Here is a 25,622-nt window from a genome sequence, read left to right as displayed (position 1 = left end):
AGGTTTTCTAGACTGTTTAGAAATTATTAATGGCTCTATAACAGTTTCTCAAAGCTACATGCTCTTCACTGGATGTTGAAATGGTGATATGAATCATGTGTAGGAGCGTGCCTCCAAGATGTGTGTTGTGCGTAAAGGAAGGGCAGCTACTGCTCTCTCCCTCTGCTGTACAGGCTTGGTGTAGCCTCTCTCTCTCTCTCTCTCTCTCTCTCTCTCTCTCTCTCTCTCTCTCTCTCTCTCTCTCTCTCTCTCTCTCTCTATCTCTTTCTGTGGCTGAAACTGACTTCTGTTGGGCAGCTGTTGAAAATGAACTGAAGGAGTGTGAGCCTTCAGAGCCGAGTCAGTGATTCAGCTCAGTCAGTCCGACGAGAGGACGCAGCTGCTCGGTCAAAGACCCTTTTACGCATCGGAGGAACTACCTGGAAACGCAACTGTTGGCACTGTGACATCAAGGAACCAGCCGTTTCCCTCTCTAAATCCTCCTGGAATATTCTGCTTGATTTTGGCAACTCACTTTTAAATTACTAGTTAAAACCCGGAGTGCATCTCTCAGCAGAATGAAGGGATGTATTATTGTGGCACTGCTAGTCGCCACCGTCTCAGCGACCAAGTTAAATGTACCACGACTGAGACTGTCATACAAAGGTAATTAAGTGATTCATTATCTATCTATCTAATTATCTATATCCTTGCAGCTGTTCTCTATCACCATTTATCTGTAGGCGCGCGTGCCCTACAGGTGACATTAATTGGCGATCTTGACCATCTCGTGCTTAGTATTTGACTTTCCTCATCTTTTCAACAAATATATATATATATATATTTTTTTTGTGAAAATGTTAACTTAACACCCTCGTGGTCCTGCAGCTTACAAGTTTTTATTTGTATTTGTGTATTTATCTCTCACTATTCTCTTCGCGGAGGTCCGAGCTGGAAGCGTTAAGTCCGGGTCGATGTTCTGGCTTCTGTTTTGGGAGGTTTATGTGTTTTACAAGGCTCACAGACGTTAATTTGCCAGTTTCCAGGCGGGGTGTCCAGCCAGAGGAGAATGTTGGCTGAGGTTCATCTCTGCGGTGGGGTACGATGCTCCAACTATGAAGGTTTATTAGGAGCGGCAACCGCAACGGAAATACCTGGAAATGATGTAAATTAGCGTGTATACTGCGGTGTAGTTACTAGCATTAGCTATGTAATTAGGTCTGAAAAACTTAACAGCACAGGTCATTGAAAGTACCACTAATGTCACATGCATAATGTGTTGCTGGTAGTAATTGTCAGACGTGGATGTGGTCTATTACACAAGGTCAGATTGTCTAATGCTTGATAATGACCTTCCGCCTTGTAAACACTCAAAGATTAGTTTCCTCTGTTACAATTTTTAGGCTTGAGGCTTTTTACTGCTAATGATCGACATTTAAACATTGCCATTTACAGTATCTTTTTGGCCAGTTCTTCTATGATGTTGGACATGACTCACTCAGGTTGAATGCTAATAAGGCAGTTAAGGACCCTGTGTGTGTGTGTGTGTGTGTGTGTGTGTGTGTGTGTGTGTGTGTGTGTGTGTGTGTGTGTGTGTGTGTGTGTGTGTGTGTGTGTGTGTGTGTGTGTGTGTGTGTGTGTGTGTGTGTTTAAATAGTGTTGACTGTGTTGTTGCCAAGCCATGCTCATTGTTTCATTTTGCTCAGGCCAGAGCGGGTCTGCAATCATCATCAGTGATAGATATCACACAGGATTTCCTCTTGTTCAGCTCCGTGTTTCCAGGAGAAAAGTCACCATATGAGGTAACAGGTCTTCCTGTTGGCTGACTGGAAATATTGCTCAGAACAGAGAAAAAAATAGACTTAAGTATAAGACAGAAAAAACACAAAGGCATTTTATACTTAGAATATAGGGCATCAAAGAGACATGCAGACATGAGAAATAATTGTATTCTCCCAACTACTTCTTTATACTCTCTTAATTTGTGTGTTTTTTTTTTGTGCAACAGGGCCTAGAAATGACAATATTCATGGTCCTACAAGGATAAAACCTAAAGTTTAAAGTGACCCCTGACCTTTTATCTAGTGACACTATCAGGTCAAAATATGAACTTGCACAAAAGATATCTCATAGAAATAGACGGCCATGAAATTAGCTGGGCACGTTAATGCTGACATGGGAATTAACCTTTTTAACTAGACTGAACCTGTAGCCTTGCCACTTGCAACACTCCCAGATAAAAATGAACCACCTAGGACCAATAGCTAAATTGTTAGTATGTCACTATAACACTTTTGGGTCATGGGTGTTACAGAATGTGACAACATTTGTTTTTTCATCCTCTCCATCCAAATTAGATATAGTAGTTATAGTTTTAACACTACATAATGTCTTGTGATTCAATGTTAAATGTTTTAGAAGCATAAACCGTGCCATTCCATAAGGTTTACTGAAGGGTCTGTTGATCTTTAAGAGATAATATTCAGGAAATCCCGCAACATAATTAATTATACAGAGTGAACCTCAGTTATTGAACAAACAAAGTCAGGCCCTGGGCAAACACTATAAGTGGAAAAATCAGTGCCCAAGGTTGTGAGCCACAGCACTTTACTCTGTAGAGCCCCTTTCTCGAAGCTTTCTGAGATCAATTTTCAGTTTGGTCTAGCAATAAACACCACCATATAAAATGTGCCATCGGAAAAAAAACACTCTGCTCTCATTTTGCCAGCTTCATGAGGAGTGTGGGAAGAAACTGTGCCTATAGGATTCTCATTAGTGCCCAACAAGTTTCTGGCTTCCTGTCGGGATGACCTCAGATTTGATCCCACTTTTTTCCCCGTTTTACATAATTTGCCCCTTCACTCAGTTATCCTTTTCCCTTTTTTGTCTTTCAGCGTTAAATCGTTCCATACGTCTCCATGTCTTATCTTCTCACTTTTTTGTCTAATGTCTCATTCCTCTGACTAACCTCAGTGTTCCCTCTGTTTGTGTGTCTCTTCCTCTATCGCTTGATCTTTCATTATAACACAGAGAAGCCCAGAGGGTGTTTGTATTCCCCGGAGGATGTAGAGGTAATTTGGCGACAGGAAAAGCTGTCATTATCTCATTTCAATCAATTAGTGAGTAAAAGGTCAAGCAGGAAGTAGGCCATTTTTACCTCCTAACTAATAAAATTCAATCCACTACTCTTTATGTTTACCTTAAACATCCCATTCAGCATTGATTTAGCCATTGACCTCATCTGTGTGTAATTACATGGAGATTGAATGTTGTTCAGACATTTATTAAACATTTACAATGTCTTTCAACAGCAATTCAATTGCTTAATTTCATAGTGAAATAGGTCCTGAATACACCTTGGAATATACTAATTTACTGTAAAAGTAAAATAAATCTAAATCTTTTGCAAACCCTGTTTGCTATCCACCAAATATATAGCATTTTGTAGTAATGGAACACCATCACTTCTCTTGACCAACAAATAAACCAATCACTATTTTCTTATTTTTTACTCCCTAACTTTATTAATTCTTGTATTTTCTATTCTTGCTATTTTTTTTATGATCATAGCTCACTGTATCAAACATAAAGAGAAAATTCATGTTCATATTTTGTTTGACAACCTAATTTGCATTTATAACTCTTGACAACAAAGTGAGAATATGTTTGTGTTCTTGTGTGTTCATGTGTGTATTAAGGGGGTGACATAGACGCGTCGAGGTATACGATATGTGTGTGGTTGGCTGCACTCCCAGCCTTCTGCCAAGCGTCTATACCAACCTCCCATCATGCAACTCTCTTTGCCTTTCTCTATGTGTCTCTTTGTGTCTTTCATTTGTCTTCGTCTTTCTTCAGCCTGCTTCACTTATTCATTTCAATTCTCTCCATTTATGTTTGTGCTCGCTCACACAGAAACACACACTGACTTCAGACACACACTCCTTCTAATACAATATTCACTTTGTCTCACCAAAGACAGAGGGCACTTGAGAACCCCCCCCCCCCACACACACACACACACACACACACATACACACACACACACACACACACACACACTCACACACACACACACACACACACACACACACACACACACACACACACACACACACACACACACACACACACACACACACACACACACACACACACCAGCGTCCTATTATGATCAGATTGCATTAGTTCTCAGAGTGAAGGGTTGTGTTTGTTTTCGCTCACAGCCTGTGAATTAATGAGTTTGTTTTCTCATTCAGCGTAGCCCAGATGCGCACATTCAGACGGGTGTTAGTTGTTCTTAGGCGGAGCGGGGTAATCTGTCACCGGGAGTCTGTTGGAGACTCCCAAGCTGCTGAAATGTAGGGCGTCTCCCATCCTTTCATCTCTCAGCTCTTTTTCTCTTCTTTCTCCACTGTTTTTCATCCATCACTCCCTCCCTGCTCCATGTAATAGCTGGTTCATTGCACTCTTCCTCTCTCCTTCCTTTCCTGAGTTCAGTATAAGTGCTCCCAGGCCTCTGGACTGATCTAAAACCCAGCAAAGGAAAGACAAAGAGGAAACACAAGAGAGAAACTTGAAGGTTTTTCTAACCAAGCCAACTGGCTTGTTGGGCACATGTTCTTTTGTTAGGAAGTATATAAGCTTCAGCTCTAAGAAATATTGGACAGAAATTAGGATTTTAGGGGTTTTAATGTTTTAATAATGGCTGACGTGTTTGAATGTCAAATGTTTGTGTAATTCCTTGAAAAAGAGTCAAGGGGGTTTAACTCACAAGCCAATTTTAAAAAGTTTACAGAAAATGAACAAGAGTCAAATTTGTTTGGTAAATAATGAAGACTGAAATGAAAAAAAAAGTCCTGGTCCAGGTAAATGTTTTAACCCTTTATTGATATCTTGTAATTGTAGTTTAACAAGCTCTTAAGGCTTTTAAGCGAGGACAGTGGCAACCTAATGTAAGCAAAATGTTTCTAAAGTTTTGTATTAAGGAATTGTGTCCCAAAATGATCCTTTTCAACTCCCTATGATGGCATTTCATATGCATGTCTGTCAAGTCTTTTAATCAATATCTATCATGGTATAGATGACTCAATCTATATATATCAATCAGATTGCATGGTTGGTGTGTATAATATAATAAATACTGAGTGTAGGCTATTTAGTCTAATATTGCGATGTCAATTTATCATTTTATCATTCTTTTCTTCTCTATTTTAAAGACAGTCTCCATAACTTGGCAACTGCACGACAAAGTTTCCTGTTCTTGTTGCCGTTAAAGTTTATTTTATGATTGGCGAAGATTTTAATCTTATTAGGTATACAAACATAGACTTCTATATCACATAGCCATAAGATATATAAAACAAAGTGTGTGTGTTGATTGCTGGGGATTGGCCAAAGTATGAGAGGGATTAGTAAGTCTGACACATGCGGTTATTAGAAAAAATACACTTCACATCAAGGGAGTAATAATCAACTTTCATTACCATCAACCAAAACATATCGTCTGTGCTTGTTACTGTACTTCAGTATTGTGGTTTATATATAAAATCACAACTAAAAATGCTTTTCTTTACTTAGTGAGTAGAGATGAGATATCATTATTTAAGACTGGTAAAGAATAGGAAATATATTTACCTAGTGTCATTTTATGTAATTGTCTACATACATAGTGTAATGGAAGGTGCATAGAAGTGCTTTGTCCATTAAAATCCCCAATATTTAGTTTGGAGGCTGAGGAGACACAGTCAAGAGGTTTTCTGTCTGGTATGTGAACTTGCTGACAGAGGAAACACACTGCATGTTTCTGACACCGCAGGCATGATGTGAGGGTGTGTGTGTGAGAAAGGAGAATGGCACAGTATGTTGGACACAGATATCTGTGTGTGTGGAGGTGTTAGTATGTTGGCGTTTTGATCTGCAAAGCATTTTTTGTGAATGCCTGTGTAGGTGTTACTAGGTCTGTATGAAGTGCAAGATGTGAATGTGTGTGAAGGAAAAGGAGATTTATTGCAGATGTATAATCTGTGTGTACTGAGCCTTTGTTGTGTGTGTGTGTGTGTGTGTGTGTGTGTGTGTGTGTGTGTGTGTGTGTGTGTGTGTGTGTGTGTGTGTGTGTGTGTGTGTGGGGGGGGGGGGGGGGTTTGGGTGGGTGGGTGGGTGTGTTTGAAGTTAACTGTGTGTGATTGTTGGTCAAAGAGCAGGAGATTGCCATTGCATTTGATCTAGACATCTGTGTGTCTCAAGGTGTCATTTATGTGTAGCGTCAACAGCATCTCACATGTGAAAACTCTCAGATGGCGGCTTGGCCAGATCATAGACAACACACAGATGGAGGCATTGGGGGGGTTGACAGTAAATGTGTGTGTGAGACGAGGAGCTGGAAAAAGGATTGAGATAAACTCAAAGCCAGATCAGAGAGCAAAGACGGAGATGAGGCTAAGGGAGAAAAACATAGAGATATTTTAAAAAATGATAATGGAAACTGAAGCAAATCATTTGTTCATCAGAAAGCCATGAAGATGTCCAAGATAAGATAACTTTTGCATTATAAATGCTTTGTAAATACTGGTTGAAAACAGCCGTCCTTGATGTTTCTATGCTGAACCATTTTCTTTAAAAGGAATTTACATTATAGGTGAGACTCATTTCTCGCAGAACAGATTGGAAATGAACCAGAAACAATGATGGTTCAAATGTTTTGTCTCCTTAACTAAAAGAGGCACATAAATAATTTTGGAAAACGACAGGACCCCACATATATATGTTACGTTTTTGTCATTAGTACTTACCTGCCGCAAGAGAAAAACATACCGAGACCGAGGCTCTGTATTTCAAACCAAGTCAAAAACTTTATTTCTCTTTTCAACCTTTACACAGGCATACCAGATCGACTCTTTCCTTTTTGCCTTTCAGAATAAAAGCCCTCAACAAATTCACTTGTGTGTTACCAGAGGGAACTCAGAGTCACTGACAGTTTGCTAAAACGGAATTCAATAAAAAAAGAGAATGACGTTGAATCCGTACACTTTTCTCTTAAGAATGACAGTGTGTCTATGTCCATGTTGTTAATTTGTCACACCCCATGTATGTCAAAGCCTTTAGTCCTATAGAGGAATGCATGCTAATAACTTTTTTAAAGTATTGATTTAATATTTTTTAAAACTGGGCTGAGTTCCATAGAAAAGGAAGGAAGGGCACAGGGAGTTAGGACCTAATAAAAGTTTACATTGTCCTTGTACATTTTAAAGATAAAGCTTAACTCATAAAAAGTCCATCGAACACAGAATACGTTGGCTGCCTCTTGATAAACGATAGTCCAAGTATAGACTGATAAACCTTCGGTGGATTCCAATAGCTTTGTTTTGTGGCGAAACATATCCGGATTAACATGAGATTGATACCCCTTGAAGGTCAATGCACACAGGCATCTAAAAGTCTTGACTGCCTGAACCAGGAGTGCACTGTGACAAAAAACATGCGCCCCAAAGCTGGCAGGAATCACCGGGTTGAACGATGAATGGAAGTGGGGAATGTCCATGAAAGAGAGGAAACACCAATGAATTTCTAAGAACGGTGAGAGAAAAAAGGATAGAGGGTAAATCGAGGGAAGTAATGAATAAAAGATATTTGAATGTAGACGGAAACCAATGATGGGTCCATGAAAAGCAAGCTTTAGACATACATTTGATCCCACCCTTCAGACCCACTCTGACCAGTCTCACAACAACACTGCTCGCCAAACACCAAACACAGTCAAACGCATTATAACAAAATTTAAAGTAAACTACTTACAACATTGGGAAAAAGTAGATAAGAATGTTACTTGGCTCTAAAAAGAGATTATGAAGTGGCAGAATATCTCTCTACTGTCAGAGATAGAAAGCAGAGACAGATCCTAACCAAGTACAGGCTCATTGACCACAAACTGGCAATTGAAACAGGAAGACTCAAAAGATCCTGGCAACCAAAAGAAAACTGAATACAGTATGTGGTTACTGTGTGACAGCTGAGACTGAGACAGAGATGCACTTCCTCCTTAAGTGTGAAACATTTAGGGAAATAAGGAACAGTTACTTTAACAAGTTGAACTCTGTAACCTCTCAAGATTAAAGATACTCCAAGGAGAAGGAGTCACGGCACATCTTGCTGCCCAATATATACACACAGGCCACAACCTGAGGGACAGTGAATGATACACACACAAACACACACACACAGACAGACACACACACACCCACACTCTGAAAGGCAGTAGCAAGGCTAAGGAAATGGAAAGGAAAAGACTGGGGAAGAAGATGAGTGAGATGAAAGAAAGACAGATGGATGGATAAGAGGAAGAAGCTAACCTGAAGGCTGGAGGACACTGGTCCCTTTGAGGAGAAAAGGTTGACGGTTCAGGGCCCAACAATGTGGCTTTGACCATCTGTCATGTGGATTAGAAGTACTCCACTTACACTGAGGAGTTACGGAGGATGTGCGTGTCTCCATTTATGTTTATCTCGTCTACATAGAGGGAGTATCCTGTATCTCCTTTGTGAAAACTTTGTATATTCACTCTTGTTTCACTAGCATGGTCAAGTTAAAATAAAGTGTGTGTATATGTGTGCTAAGAAGCCAGCCAAAATCAGCCCCGTTATCTACAGTGATAGCCGTTATTTTACCAGTAGCATTACACTTCACAGCAGTTGAGGTTCATTAAGGGGGGTTCAAGTCCTGAAAAATAATTTCTCTAAACTTTCTACACCCATTGTTTCTCCTTTCCATTGTCTCAGATCATTTTTTTTTATTATGATTGGATTTAGTTTCGGCAAACTCCTTTAGTTTCATCCCTTAAAATATTGTATTGTGTGTTTACCATGTTTCCTGTGTCTCCTCTGTCAACTGTCTAATCAAGGTAAAAGGACCATTTAATTTATTTGGGTAAAGAAGGGGAAAGATTATTATCAGGGTTGAATAAGGAACAAGACTCAGAGTTTATATCCATGCTAGCACTTCTGAAATGCTGTTCTGATGCCCAGAGGAGCCAAATACAATTGTTAGCATGGAAGCATGCTCACAATTTGTATGGTAGGATTCAGCTGTTAAGTAGAACAGTACAATGTTTACTATATAAGTTTGCATGCATCCATTTTATAATTGGAATAACTAAAAAAGTACAGTTGCGGTCTGATTGGACTGTCATTGGTTATTTCTGGTAAGTTTATGACTAATACTAATATTTTAATCTGACTTTAAATTCCAAATTTACATTTGTACCCAATTTCCTTAAGTTTGGCAGGTTAACAGAAAAACGGGATGTATCATCAAATTTGCTGAGCTGCATTTTTTAACATGACATAGTCGTCTTTTTGTTCATTTCTACATCATTTACTGATTTGACCAAACATACTTGTAACATATGCATGATGTGCAAATAAGTGGTTCAATGATTGAGAAACGAGCCCCTAGCTTGAACAATAGTTGAAACAACGTTACGACAGCTTCAATATAAAACAAGAGCAAATGTAGTATGAAAGTTATTTTAACTTACATGATCCTCTGCTGTTCATGTGCAGAAAAAGCTTTTAGCACTCTCAACAAATCACACTCTCACAGAAACACATTGTGAAAACGTTATGCTCTGTTGGGCTAATGTTGAATTTGGCCTCGGTTAGTACGTCACCTACCACCAAGTGCATGCTGGGTCAGTCTTTTGGAATGACAGATGCCTTGCCAGTGTTTCATAGTAAGTCTTACTGTTCCTACTAAAGAAAGAAAAATCTCTCCATGAGTTGGGTAAACATCCTCCGCTCTGCTCGTGTATTTTTTTTTACTGGACACATTAAAGGATTGCCAGGCTTTACATACACAGAAGTGCAGCTGGATATTCCTGCAGAGAGCAGCAAGCACACAAAGAAAGAAAAACAGAGTGCCTGAGTGATTACACACACACACACACACACACACACACACACACACACACACACACACACACACACACACACACACACACACACACACACACACACACACACACACACAAACCCATTCCAAGAGGATTCTCCTCGCATGTGTCCCACCATTTGGCACTTTGGCTCCGAACCAATGTAAAGTGTTGAAACGATGGGAACCCTCCCTCATGCAGGATTCGAGACATTACATGTCACACACACTGAGGTGCCTCACCCCCCCGCCCCTGAAACAAACACAATCAATTAGTTCCACTCAAGCTGCTGACAGGAAGTGCTGAGCACACAGAGATCCTACCGTGGACTGATGTATCTATTAGACAGCCACAAGACAGCCCTTAGAGTTTCATTAGGTCATTTATCTGTTTCAAATCAAATCTTCTTTGTTATTTGTGTATCTATCTAAAATACTGTATCTGGATCTAAAATAGAGACACCCTATTCTTTAAAGATTTTTTTTGGCACTGTGTTTGTTCATCTTTATAGAGCTATTAATTTTGACCTCCGATAGAAACCTTATCCATTTATCATCACTGATTTTATTTAAAAAACAACTCTTGTTTAACATTAACATGTTCCCCGCAGAGTAACTGAGCCAACAACCTATTTGCTGGGAAAAACGAATAAAACAATAACAGATAAACTTAAAAGACATGTCCTTTTATGTTAGAAAGAGTACATAGTTTTTATATAATTTGAAACAAATAATAAAGAAACTGAGCCAACAGAAACATTTATAGATAGCTACAGGCCTTAGATAAAACACTGAGGGAGTGAGAGATGGAAGTAAAATAATAAGAGACTGGAGTTCAAGAAGAGACTTAGGGAATAAAATAGCATTGGTCTTTCTTTGGGGAGAAATATACTGTAACATGTTAGGAATGATGATGGAGCAAGGATGAGGAAGAAGTGAGAAGGGAGATTTGTGATGCAAAGGGAGGGAAATTGAGATTAAGAGAGGAAGGTAGCAGGGATGAAGAAATGGACAGAGGAAAGCCTGTGCTGAGAGGAGTGGGGTATGTCGTGGATCATATTGGATCAGAGAGATAAAGTTAGAGGGAGGCGTGTGGTACGGTTGAGTAATGGAGTAAGGGTGGATAAAAAACGGGGAGGAAAAGAGGATGAAAGTGGACGAACAGTAAAGATGGAAAGAGAGAAATCAACTGGCCGTCAGGGAGGGAGGATGATAAAGAGAGTAAGAGTGGTGGGAGAGAGAGATGATGAAATGAGGGAAGAAGGGAAGCAGCGGGGGTAAGGGTTGATGAGCATCAAGGGTGATGATGTAACACCCTCCGCTGTGTTTTGATTGGCCCGTGAAGGAAGATCGGGTAACAGCAAATCTGAGAGGCATCCTGAGACTGTGTGTGTGTGTGTGTGTGTGCGTGTGTGTGTGTGTGTGTGTGTGTGTGTGTGTGTGTGTGTGTGTGTGTGTGTGTGTGTGTGTGTGTGCGTGCGTTTGTGTGTGTATCAAAGAAAGAAGGAAATCAATATTAGGCGGTAATCTCACATTGCATTTATCATGGTTTTATCACATGATTAAGTGTGTAAAGAATGCGAGCTGTTGCTGTGAAGTGACATTTCAGTGAGCAGCAGTAACAGGTTGGCAGGAAATCCCAGGATTTACTCTGTCATAAACTATCTGGTATCACTGCCAGCACAGTTCCCTTTGAGTTTAAACAAAGGAAACACAGATAACAGGAGTCTAATAGCTGTGCACTTCTAAAGAACTATGGAAATGGATGGAAAGGGGAACATTGTTTGTAATTACAATTACGTCAGAAAGAAACACAATGATTCCAGATTAGACCTATCCTTCTTGTATATTGTGTTTGATTTATCGATAAATTGCTTACTTAAATGTCATCATAAATGTAATACCTTATTTATTTTGGTCAGAACCATTCCAAAAAGCCTGTCCCCATTTGTTAATAATAATATACAATTAAAAGCTGATTTGCTAGGTGTATAGGTCATTGGACTTTTCACAAAAATGTCAAAATAAAAGCCTTGTGTCAAAAGGATTCTGTCCACAGAAAACGCCAGCAGGCTACAGTAAACAATTAATTAAAAGGTGAATGTCTAACATATTATCCACATTGCTCTTATTACCTGATGTTTCAAAGGTTGGTTTTGGAAGAGTTTCAGATAGACTTCAGCTTGGGTCACCAACCTATTATATTCCCTTAAGAGAACATTAATACTGAAATGATGCTGTTTTCTCTTTTACTTTCTGCACATGCTCACTATTCAGATGTGACCTACATTCTGTAGGATAAGGATGGATCACACATTTTTCTTGAAAATAACTCCAGCTGGTTCTTATTTCTCTTTAGTGTGTATGAAAAAGTAATGGTCAGAAATAAAGACATACATAATGTAGGTAATTTGTCAAGCTCTAATACACATCTCATGCTGAACAAAGAAAGGATGAGAGGGAATATGAGACCTGGGAGAGGTGGAGGAGGTGGAGGAGTAGGAAGAGGAGGAGGAGTGGATGTGGTGAGAGGAGTAGAGGCACTCTGAGATGAGTTTTTTGTTCATGCGGCAGATTCCAGAAATACTTGGCCCACTGCAACAATATACACCCGAGATCTAATGATACCCTGGGAAGTCTGTCGGCGGTGTAATGAGTTTAACGTGTCTTTATTTGTTTGTGATCGGTGTGTTTGTGTGCCAGAGCTCGAGAAAACAAAATGTCAAAAAGCAAAACATTTAGAGATAGAGAATGACAGTTTAGCCAGCTGAGATGGGAATAGCTGAACCACAGTCTTGTTATCAGGATGGTGTGTGTATGTCTGTGTCTGTGTGTGTGTTTCGGGTATTCATAGCACAGGGGGTCTAATGGGCTTCAGATGTGTCCCCCTCTCCCACTGAGCCAACGTTAACACTGTTACTATTGTGTGTGTGCCTACATACATACTTGTGCGTGAGAGTGCGGATTAACACAGTTTACACTCAGCCTGGGCCCAATTTGTACATTAGAGATGTCAGCATGAGGTTTGTACGGGAGCTCTTTCATTTTCTGTTCCATTATTTTCTTCTGTCTCCTCTTTAACCAACTTTCACTCGTGCTTCTAGACCTGTCAGTGCAAATATTACTTTTTAACCACATTGCTGTACATTTGCCCTTTTTACCACCGGACAGAAGGTTTTGTTTGGTCTGTTGTACGTCTATCCCTCCATCTGTTGCTCTGATCCTGGAAAAAACGTTTCATTAAACTAAAGGTTGTAGCATGTAGCATGGGCCAAGGAAGAACCATTACATTTGGAGCAAATCTGAAAGACAGGGCAGATACACACAGTTTAACTTTTGTTAACATTGCTGGTGCACTCGGTGGTGTCGGAATAATTAACAAAAAAAAACAAAAGAAAACTCAAATCAGAATAAAAACTTTGAAACAGTTTTAGAGTTTTATTTGAGCAAAAATATGGAACACATCTTCTCTGTTGCTTCCATGTCATTTCCACATGAGCATTTCAAGCTTGTGAACAAATTTGATATCGGAAAAACTTCCCAATTTGGTAAATGGGGACCATCCAAGGAGCATGTAAATGCATCATACACCTTGGCGGAGGTCTGCTCTCTCCAAATGCCATTTTAGTACACATGCATGCAGCCCTCAGTTTCATCACACCACATCTCTTCTTTTTAAACCTTTAATCTGACATTTTTTAACATGTCATTGGGTGGTAAGAAATTATGTAAGCTATAGGTCTAACAAAAATACACAAACAAGCAAAGGGTCCACGGACCGTGTCGTCTGACTCCAATTTGACAGACAGCAGGGCTGGCCTCGTCCTGACTAAGTGGAACATTTACAATGTAAACAAATCCCAGAATGAATTAGTGCATACATACGTTTGATGTGGCTGAGACTGCAAGATGCGATAGCTGAGGTTTGACACATACAGTGAAGCCAGATGCTCTCCTGTGTGTGGCTTCGTTTTGGCAAAGATGCTGTTTGTCATGAAGCGTCAACTAGCTGCCCTCAGGGAAACGAGACACATTGGAGACAGATGTAGAAGTTTAACTATGGATGCTGTGAAGGTATTTGGAGATGTTAAGGTTCCTTGGACACAAGATGGATAAAAAAAAGAAATATTTAGCAGCATAGAGGAGAGAGACAGGAAGACGAATGGACAGGCATGAGAGATGAAATTGAAGACATCGTTAGAAGCGACTTCAAGGGAGAAAAACACCAGAGAGGAATTTAAAGATAGATAGACAGAAGAGACAGAGCATTATGGAGAATAGAGAGGTTAAACGAATAGACGAAAAAAATGTGGCGATTGGATTGACGGCAGGAGAGAGAGGGGTTGGTGAGAGGTGAGACAGTGGTGAGGTTTCCACAGTGAGGCGATGAGCTGCTAGAGTGATAACAAGCTGCAGATGGAAGCTGTTAGCTCACCTCCGTTTGTGTGTGTCTGGTGTGGATGTGGTTTTTATGTGCATTGTCATTTATAGAGTTGTGACTACTTCTGAGTGATTTACGAGATACAGCGGTAGGAAGAAAGAGATAAAGAGACATCAAACAGGATTCTGTGTTTGTGTGTACATTGCATGATGGTGGCAAACAAGAAAGAAAGAAAGAAAAGATCTTGAAAGATTATTTCTAGACTGAAGGATGAAAGTCTAGAAACCAGATATTTTGCAGACTTGTCAACAACCAGTGAAAATACACTGAGACACACACGCAGTCCTCAAACAAATACTGAGAAGAGTTGTTTGTGCGTGTAGCCAGTCATTGTTCAGAGAAACCAAACTTCATTTAAAATGCTATTTGTGCCCACCCTTTCTTATTTTGCTCTCAGCGCCAAAGGTCCTATTTTTTATAAGCTTAACCATCAAGTCAAAATGTCAATTTGTCCAGGACTGTGATTTATACAACTGACGACATTGCCATGAGCTTCAACGGTCCAGAATATTGCGCCAGGTTCAAATACAATTTACATGTTTTATTTGACTTCTTCCTTTTTTCCTTTTCATTTACTACATTGTGACAGAAGCAGGACTAGAAAAATAGGAGTTTGACTTGCAGCAAAGGGCTGGCCTGGCTTGGAGGGATGCTGGGTCGATCCACAACCGGAGGGAAGGGTGGTTTTGATTAGCTCACTAAAACATATCAAACCAAACATGAGCAACTACAATACAAAAAGTTTGTGGCATATTTTTCCCAGGTCTGGAATTGTGGATTGGCTTTACAACGGGGGTTGGCGGTGCGAGGTGTTAAAAATCATGTCCCATGTATCAATACTGATTTTAACCTGGGACACTGCTGTTACATTTAATGCGTCTTAACCACTATACGTTGGGGCAGATGTCTTGTAAACTAACGCACGGGTTAAAACTATGCCTGAGTAAGCTGACAGTATCCATCTCCCGCAATCATTCCTGTCAAAACAAAGAGGTGTGGCATGAATATTATATGTAACACCTACGTTATCTGTTAAAGGTCTCAGCACTCACCAAAAACATACACAGTCTCATCATCTGTCACCTACTCCTGTAAGGGTTCAGAACTACGTGGAAAAGGTTAAACTTGCGTAGACAGTAGACTTTGTGTAGAGCTGTCTACATGTTCTGCTGTCATCATAAATACTGCCTTCCAGCTAAACCATGTGGCCTCTACGTACTAAAAGGTGTAATCAATGCATTTGTGTTTTATTTACGCTGAGTGGTAACAAAATATTCATTTATGGTATGAATTGTATATGATGCTTTGGCACAGATCTAATGTAAAACAGTACCGAAGCTTATCTTCTCCTTCTGCTTCGTATGTTTTCTGCTTGTCAGGTCCAATAAATCCATCACGCATCAATGCTCTCTTACTGTCTTGCAGCTTTCTGTGCCTGACTTTCTCTGTTTTGACTCATTATTTTCTGACTTTTACCAGCTGCTGAATCTGAAACACCCCCTCCCCTTCCATTTCTAACTTTATTTTGTGTTTTGCTAACTTCCTCCAACTCCCTCCTTCCCTACACACTATCCCCGATGTGTTCCCACTCATGTGTCTCCTCGTTATTCTCTTGCAAGCAGCCTTTATTTCTTACCAAAGCATTCCCCTTTTCATTGTCTTCAGAGGATTTTGTGTAACAACAATTAACAAGCTACAACGTGGGTCGACCTCAGTGGAGGACGACAGAGTTTCACCAAAATAGTTCAGGTTTTGATTTGGCTGCTGTTAAGACCCTATTAGGGAGTATATATACAGAGAAAACATCATTATGTGTTAACCTGTTGAAAGTGCTCTCCCCAAAGTTTCTTGTGCGCTGGTAATAAGGGTGATCTATAGAGTGAGGCTGTTTGAATGTGTGTGTGTCTGTTTGTTGAAGCTTATGAGTTTGAGAAACGGAGATGTCTAATAAAAACAGATCATCTGTGTGTCTGCGAGGCCTCAGTGATGGACAAGGTGTCCCTGGTACAGGAGGCCCCTGTGCTTCACTCAGTCAATACCCTTGCTGAGTGGTGAGTGACTGAGCCTACTTTCCCAGCGCGTGTGTGTAAGGTAGTGTGTGTTGGGCTGAGGGAAAAGGAGAGAGAGGAAAAACGAGCAGGACAGACGAGTGATGAGAGGTAGATGGAAAACCGATTCAGCTGAAAGACTGCTCCACTGAGACTTTGGCATACCAAAGATGTCTTCTCACAAACGTATTTCACTCCTCATCTTGTTACCAAGGTAGAGAGAGAGAGGGAGAGGTGATGCAGAAGAAGTGTCATGAAGCAAAGGTATGAGAGGCACATATAACCAACACTTTGTCACTCCAAATATGTGAAACACGTCAGCTTGGTCAATATTTTTTGACAACTTGAAGCACTGGGTACCCCCTTCAGCATTAGTTTTTTAATGTGAAGGGTACTCAGAGAAACTTCAACAAGTGGTTAATGTTTTGTGACATACTGTACATGACATAAGTTATGTTATAATGGGTTATGTTCTGGCAAACCTTTTGGTTAGGTTTCAGAACAGATCATGTTTGGTTTACAATAAATACGTTTGTTAAAAAACTGACTTACGTCACTTCTTAGTTAGGTTAAGGGAAAGATTATGGTTCAGGTTTAGGTACGTAACAAATGAAAGTAAGTTACATAAGTTGACTTTCATACATAACTTGAAATAATGTTGAGTTATGGTTTGCCACAGTACATGGAAAGCTGTCTTGTGGGTGAAATAGTTTTTTTGATCCGTCAGTCCACTCTGACGTCCTCCCTATGCAGACTTTGTAGCTCTTTATGCTATGTCACCTAGCTTCCCCCCATACTTGTGTCATAATTACTATAGCCACTAGAGCCAATAGTATAAAACTGACCCCAGAGCTGTAATTGGAGCGTCTTTGCTTGACGTGTACTCCAGGGTCACATTAAAAAGCTGTCTTTGAAGAGTTGGGAGTACCATGCTCAGATGTAGCAGAGATTGTTTGAGATAGTGGAAGATTTTGGAAGCTGTAGGAGGCCTTGAAGCAGCAAGCTTGCTGAATGTGTGTGTGTGTGTGTGTGTGTGTGTGTGTGTGTGTGTGTGTGTGTGTGTGTGTGTGTGTGTGTGTGTGTGTGTGTGTGTGTGTGTGTGTGTGTGTGTGTGTGTGTGTGTGTGTGTGTGTGTGTGTGTGTGTGAACCACCTGTGTCTGGCTGAACTTGAATTCAACCCAGTCCCTACCACTCCTGCAGAGTTGTTGCATCAACCTTTTGAATTTGAAGCGTCTGGCAGATCAGAGAGGAGAGCCAGGTGCAGGCTGCTGTGTGCAGATGGATTCCTGCTCTCCTACTGATACATGTTATCTAATATGGGAGTGTGTGTGTGTGTGTGTGTGTGTGTGTGTGTGTGTGTGTGTGTGTGTGTGTGTGTGTGTGTGTGTGTGTGTGTGTGTGTGTGTGTGTGTGTGTGTGTGTGTGTGTGTGTGTGTGTGTGTGTTGACAGCAGCAACAAGAGTTAGTTTGGAGTCAAATACTATTTGGATAGTGGAGCAAAAGGCGATGTTACAAGCAGATCCACATGGGATGTTTTCTGTACTGTAGAGAAAACTACATATCACTTCCAATAAAGCACAAGTAAGCTGATTACTGTCAGATTAAAGTAAAGGCAGCTTTGACAAATGATTAACCAAATGTAAAAATATATATGTAGTTTTGTTGTAACTGGGAGAATCATTCCTTACGCTGACAGTCATGCAAAATGAGTTTTAGAATCCATTAGAGATCAGCATTTCAGGGAGCAGAAAAAACTATTTTCCATCGCTAAATGAACTTTTAACTCATCACTGCTCTTTCTGTTTGATCTCCTACTGCTTGGATTTTGTGCTTTGTTGCTAAAAAGAAACAGTTTTAGTTTTGTGAAAAGAGCATTGACAAAAAGCTGATGTAAATGGACATGTGTTTATATGTTGTGCTCATCATGTTCCTCTTTCTCTCTACAGACCTGCTGTCCACCAACAGGTCGTCTATCTTCAGCGGTCACCACGGCCAGCTCTCTCTTAGCGCCGTCTTCCTCGATGAGTACCGGGACCGCCTATTCCTTGGAGGGAAAGATATCCTGTATTCTCTCCTGATGGGACCCACCAGCAGTGAGTCCAAAGAGGTGAGCTTTTGGAAAATAGTAAATCTATCAGTTATTTTGATTTATTCGTCTCTAGTGATTGATGTTTTGTAAAAGGTAAGTTACCGCACAGTGGACATTCATCATTCCGCTTTGATTTAAGCTGCAGTGACTGTGCAAGTGGTTTCAATCAGTAGAAGATAACATATGACTTGAAGAGATAGGCGTACCACTTGGTATTTTCCAGAATTCCCTTTGCAGAACATCTGTGTAAGCACTGTAACTCGTAAATCAGCCATAAACGTTGTGACTCAAACATGAACAGCCATTTAATTTTTTATTGCTGCTTCAAACTGGAAGAAGAAACTGATAATATTAAACAAAAAGAGCACTCAGTGTTCAGGGACATAAGATAGAAATGAATAGATCACACACCTGTTTCCTGGGTACGTTTTTGATTTCCCTGATCCATTTACTATAGGCATGTACAGTATACATGAGAATTTGTGGATAAATTCAGTTTTTCTTGAGTATGAAGCTGTAGATATTTTTATTCAAACAGGGATGTTCTAATACAAACAATCCCATGTTTTGATCTGTACATTCATTCTCATCGATGCTTGTCCAACACAGAGATTATACTGCCAAAAAAAATGTCTTCGGCTCGCCAGCAAGACACGAGAGATGAGTTACAATCCAAATTTCAAATATATTTACAGACCTGCACATTTTCAATGTAATCAAACATTGGGACTCTGAATTACAGAGAGAGAGAGAAGAATGTTATTGTGCTATTCATTATAGCAGATTTTGGAAACACTGTTTCAATAAGGTTTATTATGCTTTGGCACTGAATCCAAGTATGTTAACAATTACAGGAAAATCGGCAACAAATATAAAGTTGGAATTCATATTTAGTTTAATTTATTCAGTGGCAAAGAGGACCTAGATACTGTATATGTTCAGCTGTGATTTGTGGCATAAGGGACATTTGAGTTTTTGCTCATGATTTTCAGACATTTATTGGAAGACTCTGGCACGATGGAAATTAGCAAATTCTCCATGAAATTGTAGATCTGAGACAATGTGTAGCATATATCATTAATTTATATTTGATTTCCTGTAGAGCGCTTGATGTAGGCCTACTCTTTGTTCCATTGAACTAGTTTTTAGTAAGCGGAACATAAATAACTCTCTCCTACAGAAATCCTTGGTGTGCTCCAGCACTTTAGCTAAGAGCAGCAGTATGTGTGTGTGCATTATTGTGTGTGGTGCTGCATGGGTCAAAGAGACTATGATGACACAAAGTGAACAGGGAATTTATATAAAAAGAGGGCCAGATGTAGCCCACCTTGTTCTCTTTTTAATGCCTCCTCTCACTGCATTCTGTCTTGGCTGAGGTTCACACATGAAGCTTTCTGATTTTCCAGTTTACGGAGAGCTGTTTGAGCCTTTAATGCCCGGGCTTCTATCAGAGCCAGTCATTGTGAAATCCATCCACGATGCCAGTCCAATGAAACAAAGGTTTACAAGATGACACATCTGCCAAATATTCCGTAAACCACAGCTGAACGTGAAAAGAAAAAGAACAAAGTGAACATAAACTGTTTGCCTTCACACAAAAACTGTTTTCACTTCGAGACTACATGTTGGTGTTAAATCAATGTTAAATTGAAAACTAAGGTGAATGTGGAAAAGTAAAGGGCAGATGAAGTAGAGTCAAAAGTAAATTAGTCTAGCTTAGCACAACAACAAGGAGCAGTAAACAGTTAGCCTTACACTCTCCCTTACTCAAGTAAAAAATACACATTTCACAAACCACCATAAAATCAAAAACAAAACATGTACTACCATATAATAATTAGCTTAAAGAGTGCTTGCAGGTAATTAGGAAAGGGCCATTGTTAGCCTTGCTTCTACTCTTTACCGTATGTTAAGCTAGGCTAACCCTGTGTTAGCCTCAGAACCATACTTAGTGCATCATAATGAGATGGTGAAGTGATATTATCATCTCAGTTTTGGAAATAAAGTAAATAAGTAAATAATGATGTGTATGTTTAACTATTACTTTCAATTTAATTTAAGATGTGTATTTAGTCTGAGTTGCGAGTTATAATGTCAATTTCAAAACCAGAACAAAGCTTTTAACTGCTCTGAAATCAGACCAGGGTTGCCAACTTTGGGTACCTGGCTGGAGTGAGATTTTGATATCATGGGTTTAATTACACATATGCCCACTAAATGACTGCTATCCTCTCCATAGTGGGACCTTACCTTAGCCTATAAGTAATATAGTAAATAGAGTAAATAGTAAATATTCCACTTCACCGTCCCTGCCTTGAACATAAACATCTATGATTGGAATACATTTGTCATCTTTAATTATTGTATACGCAATGGTGGTTGGAATTTATTTTTCTTAATGTGGAGATGTGGTTGACACCTGAAACATGTTTTCTCATGTTCAACCAGCTAGTTTACTTTGCTCACTGTTTCCTTACATGTGGTATCTTGTGTTGCTGTCCTTTGGTAATTTTGATGGCTTCGGGCCCAGCTTGCTTAGTGCTGGTTAATGCTAGAATAATCCATTTGGTTCTCAAAGTAATAACATTTGAAAAGCGATGTGTTGATCAAAGCTTAGCTTGTGTTTAAATTCAAACCTTCTCCCCTGGGACAATTTTTTTTTCTATTTACTATTTAGTGATTTAAGAGTTCATGCAATGTTTCAGCCCAACATTTATATCAGGCGATTCAGTCAAAAAATAAACTCATTACATCCCATGATTTATTCTGTCTACTTCTGCCAAATGTCGCTTTGGCTCAGCAACACTGAGCTGACAAAGAAGGCAGATGGTTTCGTGCAATAATACAGCTGATTCAACTAAAATTGAAAAGTATCTGCTTACGTCAGTTTATATCTGCATGATGTTGCTACATACAGTAGCAGGGGTCCCAGAGTTACATGTATTGGGACATTCATCGCCACATGGCAAATATTTTGAAATATTTTCCATTCCTTCACATTGAAAAGTGTTTTGATCTAAGACATCATTTGATGATTTCTGTAGTTCTTTGATATTGGCTAACTTTTAAAGTATTGTGTCTTGAGCTAATGAGTTTCCTTTTAACTGTAACTGTTTAATAACACAGGCAACTAAAAGTTAGGACCAATTTACATTTGATTGATCCTTACTGTTCTGCTTGGCATGCTTGTTTCCTGGATGGATTTTTCTGCAGTTAAACACATGAATTATGTGTGAGTGTTGAATAAAGTTTAAAGAACACTTAACATTGATGAAGAGTCAGGAAACAGTTAAACAGAGAAGAAACGTGGATGGCTGCTGGAGTAATACCATATTTCCTCGAGGGTGTGGAGCGAGACTCTTGGACGATAGATGGGATATTGCAGTAAGCTGACCCGTGTTTGGAGCAGGGCGTGATCTCACAGTTTATCAGTATCAGTGAGGCATGCTATCAGAATACTTTAGGTCAGATTGTCTGTGAGCCAAGCTTTTTGACAGGCACACATTTATATCAGTACAGCATCATGCCAAAGAAACCACTCCAGAGATCATGACCATGTCAAGCCAAGTTTTTCGATCGGCACTGAGTTATTTATTATTTTCAGTCAGGCATGAAACAAATTATTACTTCTAATGGTTTCCCACATTTGAAAGCCAGGTTTAAGACAAAAGCAGGCTGGGTGTCGGACAATCACAAGGTGTAAAGGAGACTCTGCTGTCTATCAAAACACGTTTGCAGGAGTTTGAAATCTATGCCGGTTAAATTCACTATAGGAAATACTTTAAGCAAGGAACCTAGTTAAATTAAGAGGTTCTCTTTAAATGTAAAGAGTAGAAAAAGGTGAAAGCAGCCTGGCAAATTCCAACGGAAATAAAATCAGCCTGGTGGCACCTCTAAAGCTAACTAGCATGCTGTATGTTGTTAGGTGGGTTATGTGTCCAGCTATTATTGCCTGAGGCCATGCAATCAGTGGAGACCCCAGGAAGTTACTGGTCCCAAGCTGAAATATTGTGGAACACAACTTCCCAGAAACCAATGAATTGTTATTTTTAGAGTTTTTAATACAATAATAAGCTCAATTTGATCTATCCTAGTATGTCATATTTCATCTAAAATGCAGTATGTATTTAATCTGCATTGCAATAAATGACATTTATATTATATTAGAGTGGTTAAAATAATTCCAGGCTCTTTAATGTCACATTATTTGTATTGCAGAACAGGATATTTTGAACTTTATGATCCAGGTATTAGTTATCATGACAATAAGTGCACTCTCTCTGTGATGAATTAGGATTTATGACCAGAAGACAAAATCCACCTCTATTTCTGTTGTATCATTCATCACTTACCATTCACACTCGTTTCAATCCTTTAGATACCACAGTGGCCTGTTGCCACACACATGCTCCCAATACACTGAACATAAGCAGACATATTAATGAAAGTCCGGACCATTTGTTTTATCATATGGTTTCTTTTCTCCCTGTTAGCCAAATCAAAGCCAGTTTCCAGACAAAGACTTATTGTCTTAGAGAATATTTTGCAGAAAACTACAGTATCACACACATCATCAACTCATTACTGAGAAAGACTTTGGCTTTCCTCTTCAGTGGCAATTTGATTTTCCGAAAGCAGTGTGAAAAGCAGTCCCATTCTTTTGGTCCAAATTATATTTCATGCTCATCTGAGATTCACTTCTTCTTGTTGTTGAATTGGCAGAATGAGAGGAAGACTTTGGTACTTTCCCCAGAAGGAAATAGTTGATCTATTCTGTGAGAACTTGAGTTAAAAATTACAAAGCATATTATTTATTCATACTTTATTTTGAAACCACAGATGGTCTTGTTAGGACACTAGTTTTGGCTGAGCAGAGATTGTCTGCTTGTTTATAGCCAAAGGTCGAGTTTCATTTCTAGGCACGAAACAGAAGATGGACACCGGAGGGGACTGAGTCTGTAAAGCCAACATTATAACTCTAACTCCCATAACAAGTTTAAAGTCTTTCATAACATCAAAAACACTCCTTGTTTTTATGTTTAGTATGTTGTTGAGGCAAGTAAAATATTTACAATAGAATAATTTAATCAGAGAACACTTCCACGTTATTTTGCCTGGAGTTCATTCTTAAATCAATCAGGATTGGTAAGTCGTTGCAAACGTATGTAACCATCCCATGGAATTAAGGGCAATATTAAGTTTGGTAATTGGGTTTAACTGTCAATCATTTTTTCCCCTCTTATTTAAGGTCAAATTCACCCAAACTATGAAACAAAACTACTATATCACTCCCTTATGGTGGTATCTAACCAGTCAGTTAGTTTGTGTTTAATTTGTCCAGGTTTTAAGATACACATCTGCCTCCAGATCTGATTAGTGTTCACCCCCAATGTGTTCAGTTGGAAGTAGAATTTCAGTGACGGATTATCCCAAAACATGGACAAAATCAGCTTGGTAACCCCTAGAGTTATGTTATGTTTTCCCCTGTAATTTGGATGAACCAACGCTTTTACATTTAACTGCTATGATACATTTATCTCAATCAAGGTTTTCTGCTTTACAAGCTCCCAAGCCCTCGGCTCTTGATTCCCAAACCTCTGTTTCGTCATATGTAGAGCATCTGCGCTGCTCAATTTGCAGGGAGAGTAATTCAGATTTAACAACACATGGGCTGATTATTCTGTTTTGATTGCATCAACAGAGTCAAATAAAGCCTTTATGAGTTCAACAAAGCAATTACATTTTGCAATATGGTTGAATCTTTTGGATGTTTGCATTACTTGAAAGTTATGAGGTCATTAATCATCATGCACATTTTCTTCTTTCTCTGTTCCTTTATCTTTTCCTCTTCTCTTCTTTCATAGATTTACTGGCCCCCATTACCTGGCAACAGAGAGGACTGCATTCAGACGGGAAAGGAACAACAGGTAACCGACTGACTTTTAATTCCTTCTTGTTTTAAGTATTTCTATTAAACAGCCTGGTCTTCTAAAAATGACATTCCTATACATTGACACTCTGTTGTCAATTAGTTTTCAAGGGACAAATGTTCTTCCCTAACTGCTCACATTTTATATATGACAAATACACCAAGTAGTGTTGGCTAAAGTCTGCGTAGGGGGGAGATCAGTGACGTGATGGATGATAGGCCCAACCTTATTTTACTCAAGTATGTACATTTTCATCCCTTACTTAACTTGTGTATGTAGTTCAAGTCAATAGCAAATGAGCTTATTCTAACACAAACCATGACTTTTTACTAAACCTTACCAAGGGGCTTTGATTACCACATAACCACATATTTAAAACTGTGACCGAAATCAGGGAGAAAAACGCTTTTCTTGAAATGTAGTTGAGAATGCAATTCAACACATATTTTATAGGGTTTCCATTTGATGAATGCTCCCTACTAGTTTTAATAGGTATTTTAATAATGTGTTTTACTTTACCCGCCCTTTACTTGTCTTCAAGTTCCTATTGTCCAGAAATCACCTAACCCAGAAATCAGCCTCCCAACTTCTTCTATTTAGCCAAAAGCATTGAAGTACACAGTTTGTACTCTCTAGTAGAGACTAGTTTTCATATTTGTTTTTCAGTTGCTTAGTTTCTGTAGCAGTCAAGAAAGATTTCCTGTCAGTACTAAACCAACTCTGTTGCCAATGTCCTGTCTGTTTGCTGATTGATTAATTTATCTGCCCATAGCCTGACAGTCTGTCTGTCTTCTTTCTACCAGTATTGGTGTCTCCATTTAAAGTCTCATCCCTGGTTCCAATAACTGGAACGTATTACAATGCTGTCAAAAATAAACTCCACAGACCCAGCTTTTTCCATAAACTAGGAGACTACAATGACCTACGCTGTTGAGCAGTTCTATACTGTTTGCCAAAATGACTCCAGTGAATTCAGAGAAGCAGCTCTCAGCATGGCACATGCATCCTACAAAACATCGCTTGTCAAGTTGGTTTTTGGAATTTGGCGATTCTGACTGCTCATCAGCTGAATCGTTTTTCCACGTCCATCACTATTTGACTCTGTGGTTCTCCTGTATTGCACATGTGGTGATGGGGAGTGCAGAATGTTCCTTGAGCAGTATAACAAGTATGTTTAAAGCATAATTAGACGGTTTGGTGCCATGCTGTTCCC

At 39.4% G+C, this 25,622-nt stretch overlaps 1 protein-coding gene across 2 annotated transcripts in view; it reads left to right on the top strand.

Moving 5' to 3' along the window:
- The first annotated feature begins 300 nt into the window (after window positions 1-300).
- Window positions 301-25,622, top strand: part of sema3bl (sema domain, immunoglobulin domain (Ig), short basic domain, secreted, (semaphorin) 3bl) — a 57,230-nt gene continuing 31,908 nt past the window's right edge. For both annotated transcript variants that reach the window (XM_063883670.1, XM_063883660.1), the window contains exons 1-3: window positions 301-645; window positions 18,337-18,497; window positions 24,344-24,406. In XM_063883670.1, coding sequence (XP_063739740.1) covers window positions 558-645; window positions 18,337-18,497; window positions 24,344-24,406 — 312 coding nt within the window. In that variant the 5' untranslated portion in view covers window positions 301-557. The remainder of the gene's footprint in view (window positions 646-18,336; window positions 18,498-24,343; window positions 24,407-25,622) is intronic.

Source organism: Eleginops maclovinus, chromosome 1 (genome assembly GCF_036324505.1).
Source record: "Eleginops maclovinus isolate JMC-PN-2008 ecotype Puerto Natales chromosome 1, JC_Emac_rtc_rv5, whole genome shotgun sequence".
Taxonomy (NCBI): Eukaryota; Metazoa; Chordata; class Actinopteri; order Perciformes; family Eleginopidae; genus Eleginops; species Eleginops maclovinus.
The sequence above is the reverse complement of the archived record's forward strand: the minus strand, read 5'-3'. Positions and strand labels throughout refer to the sequence as shown.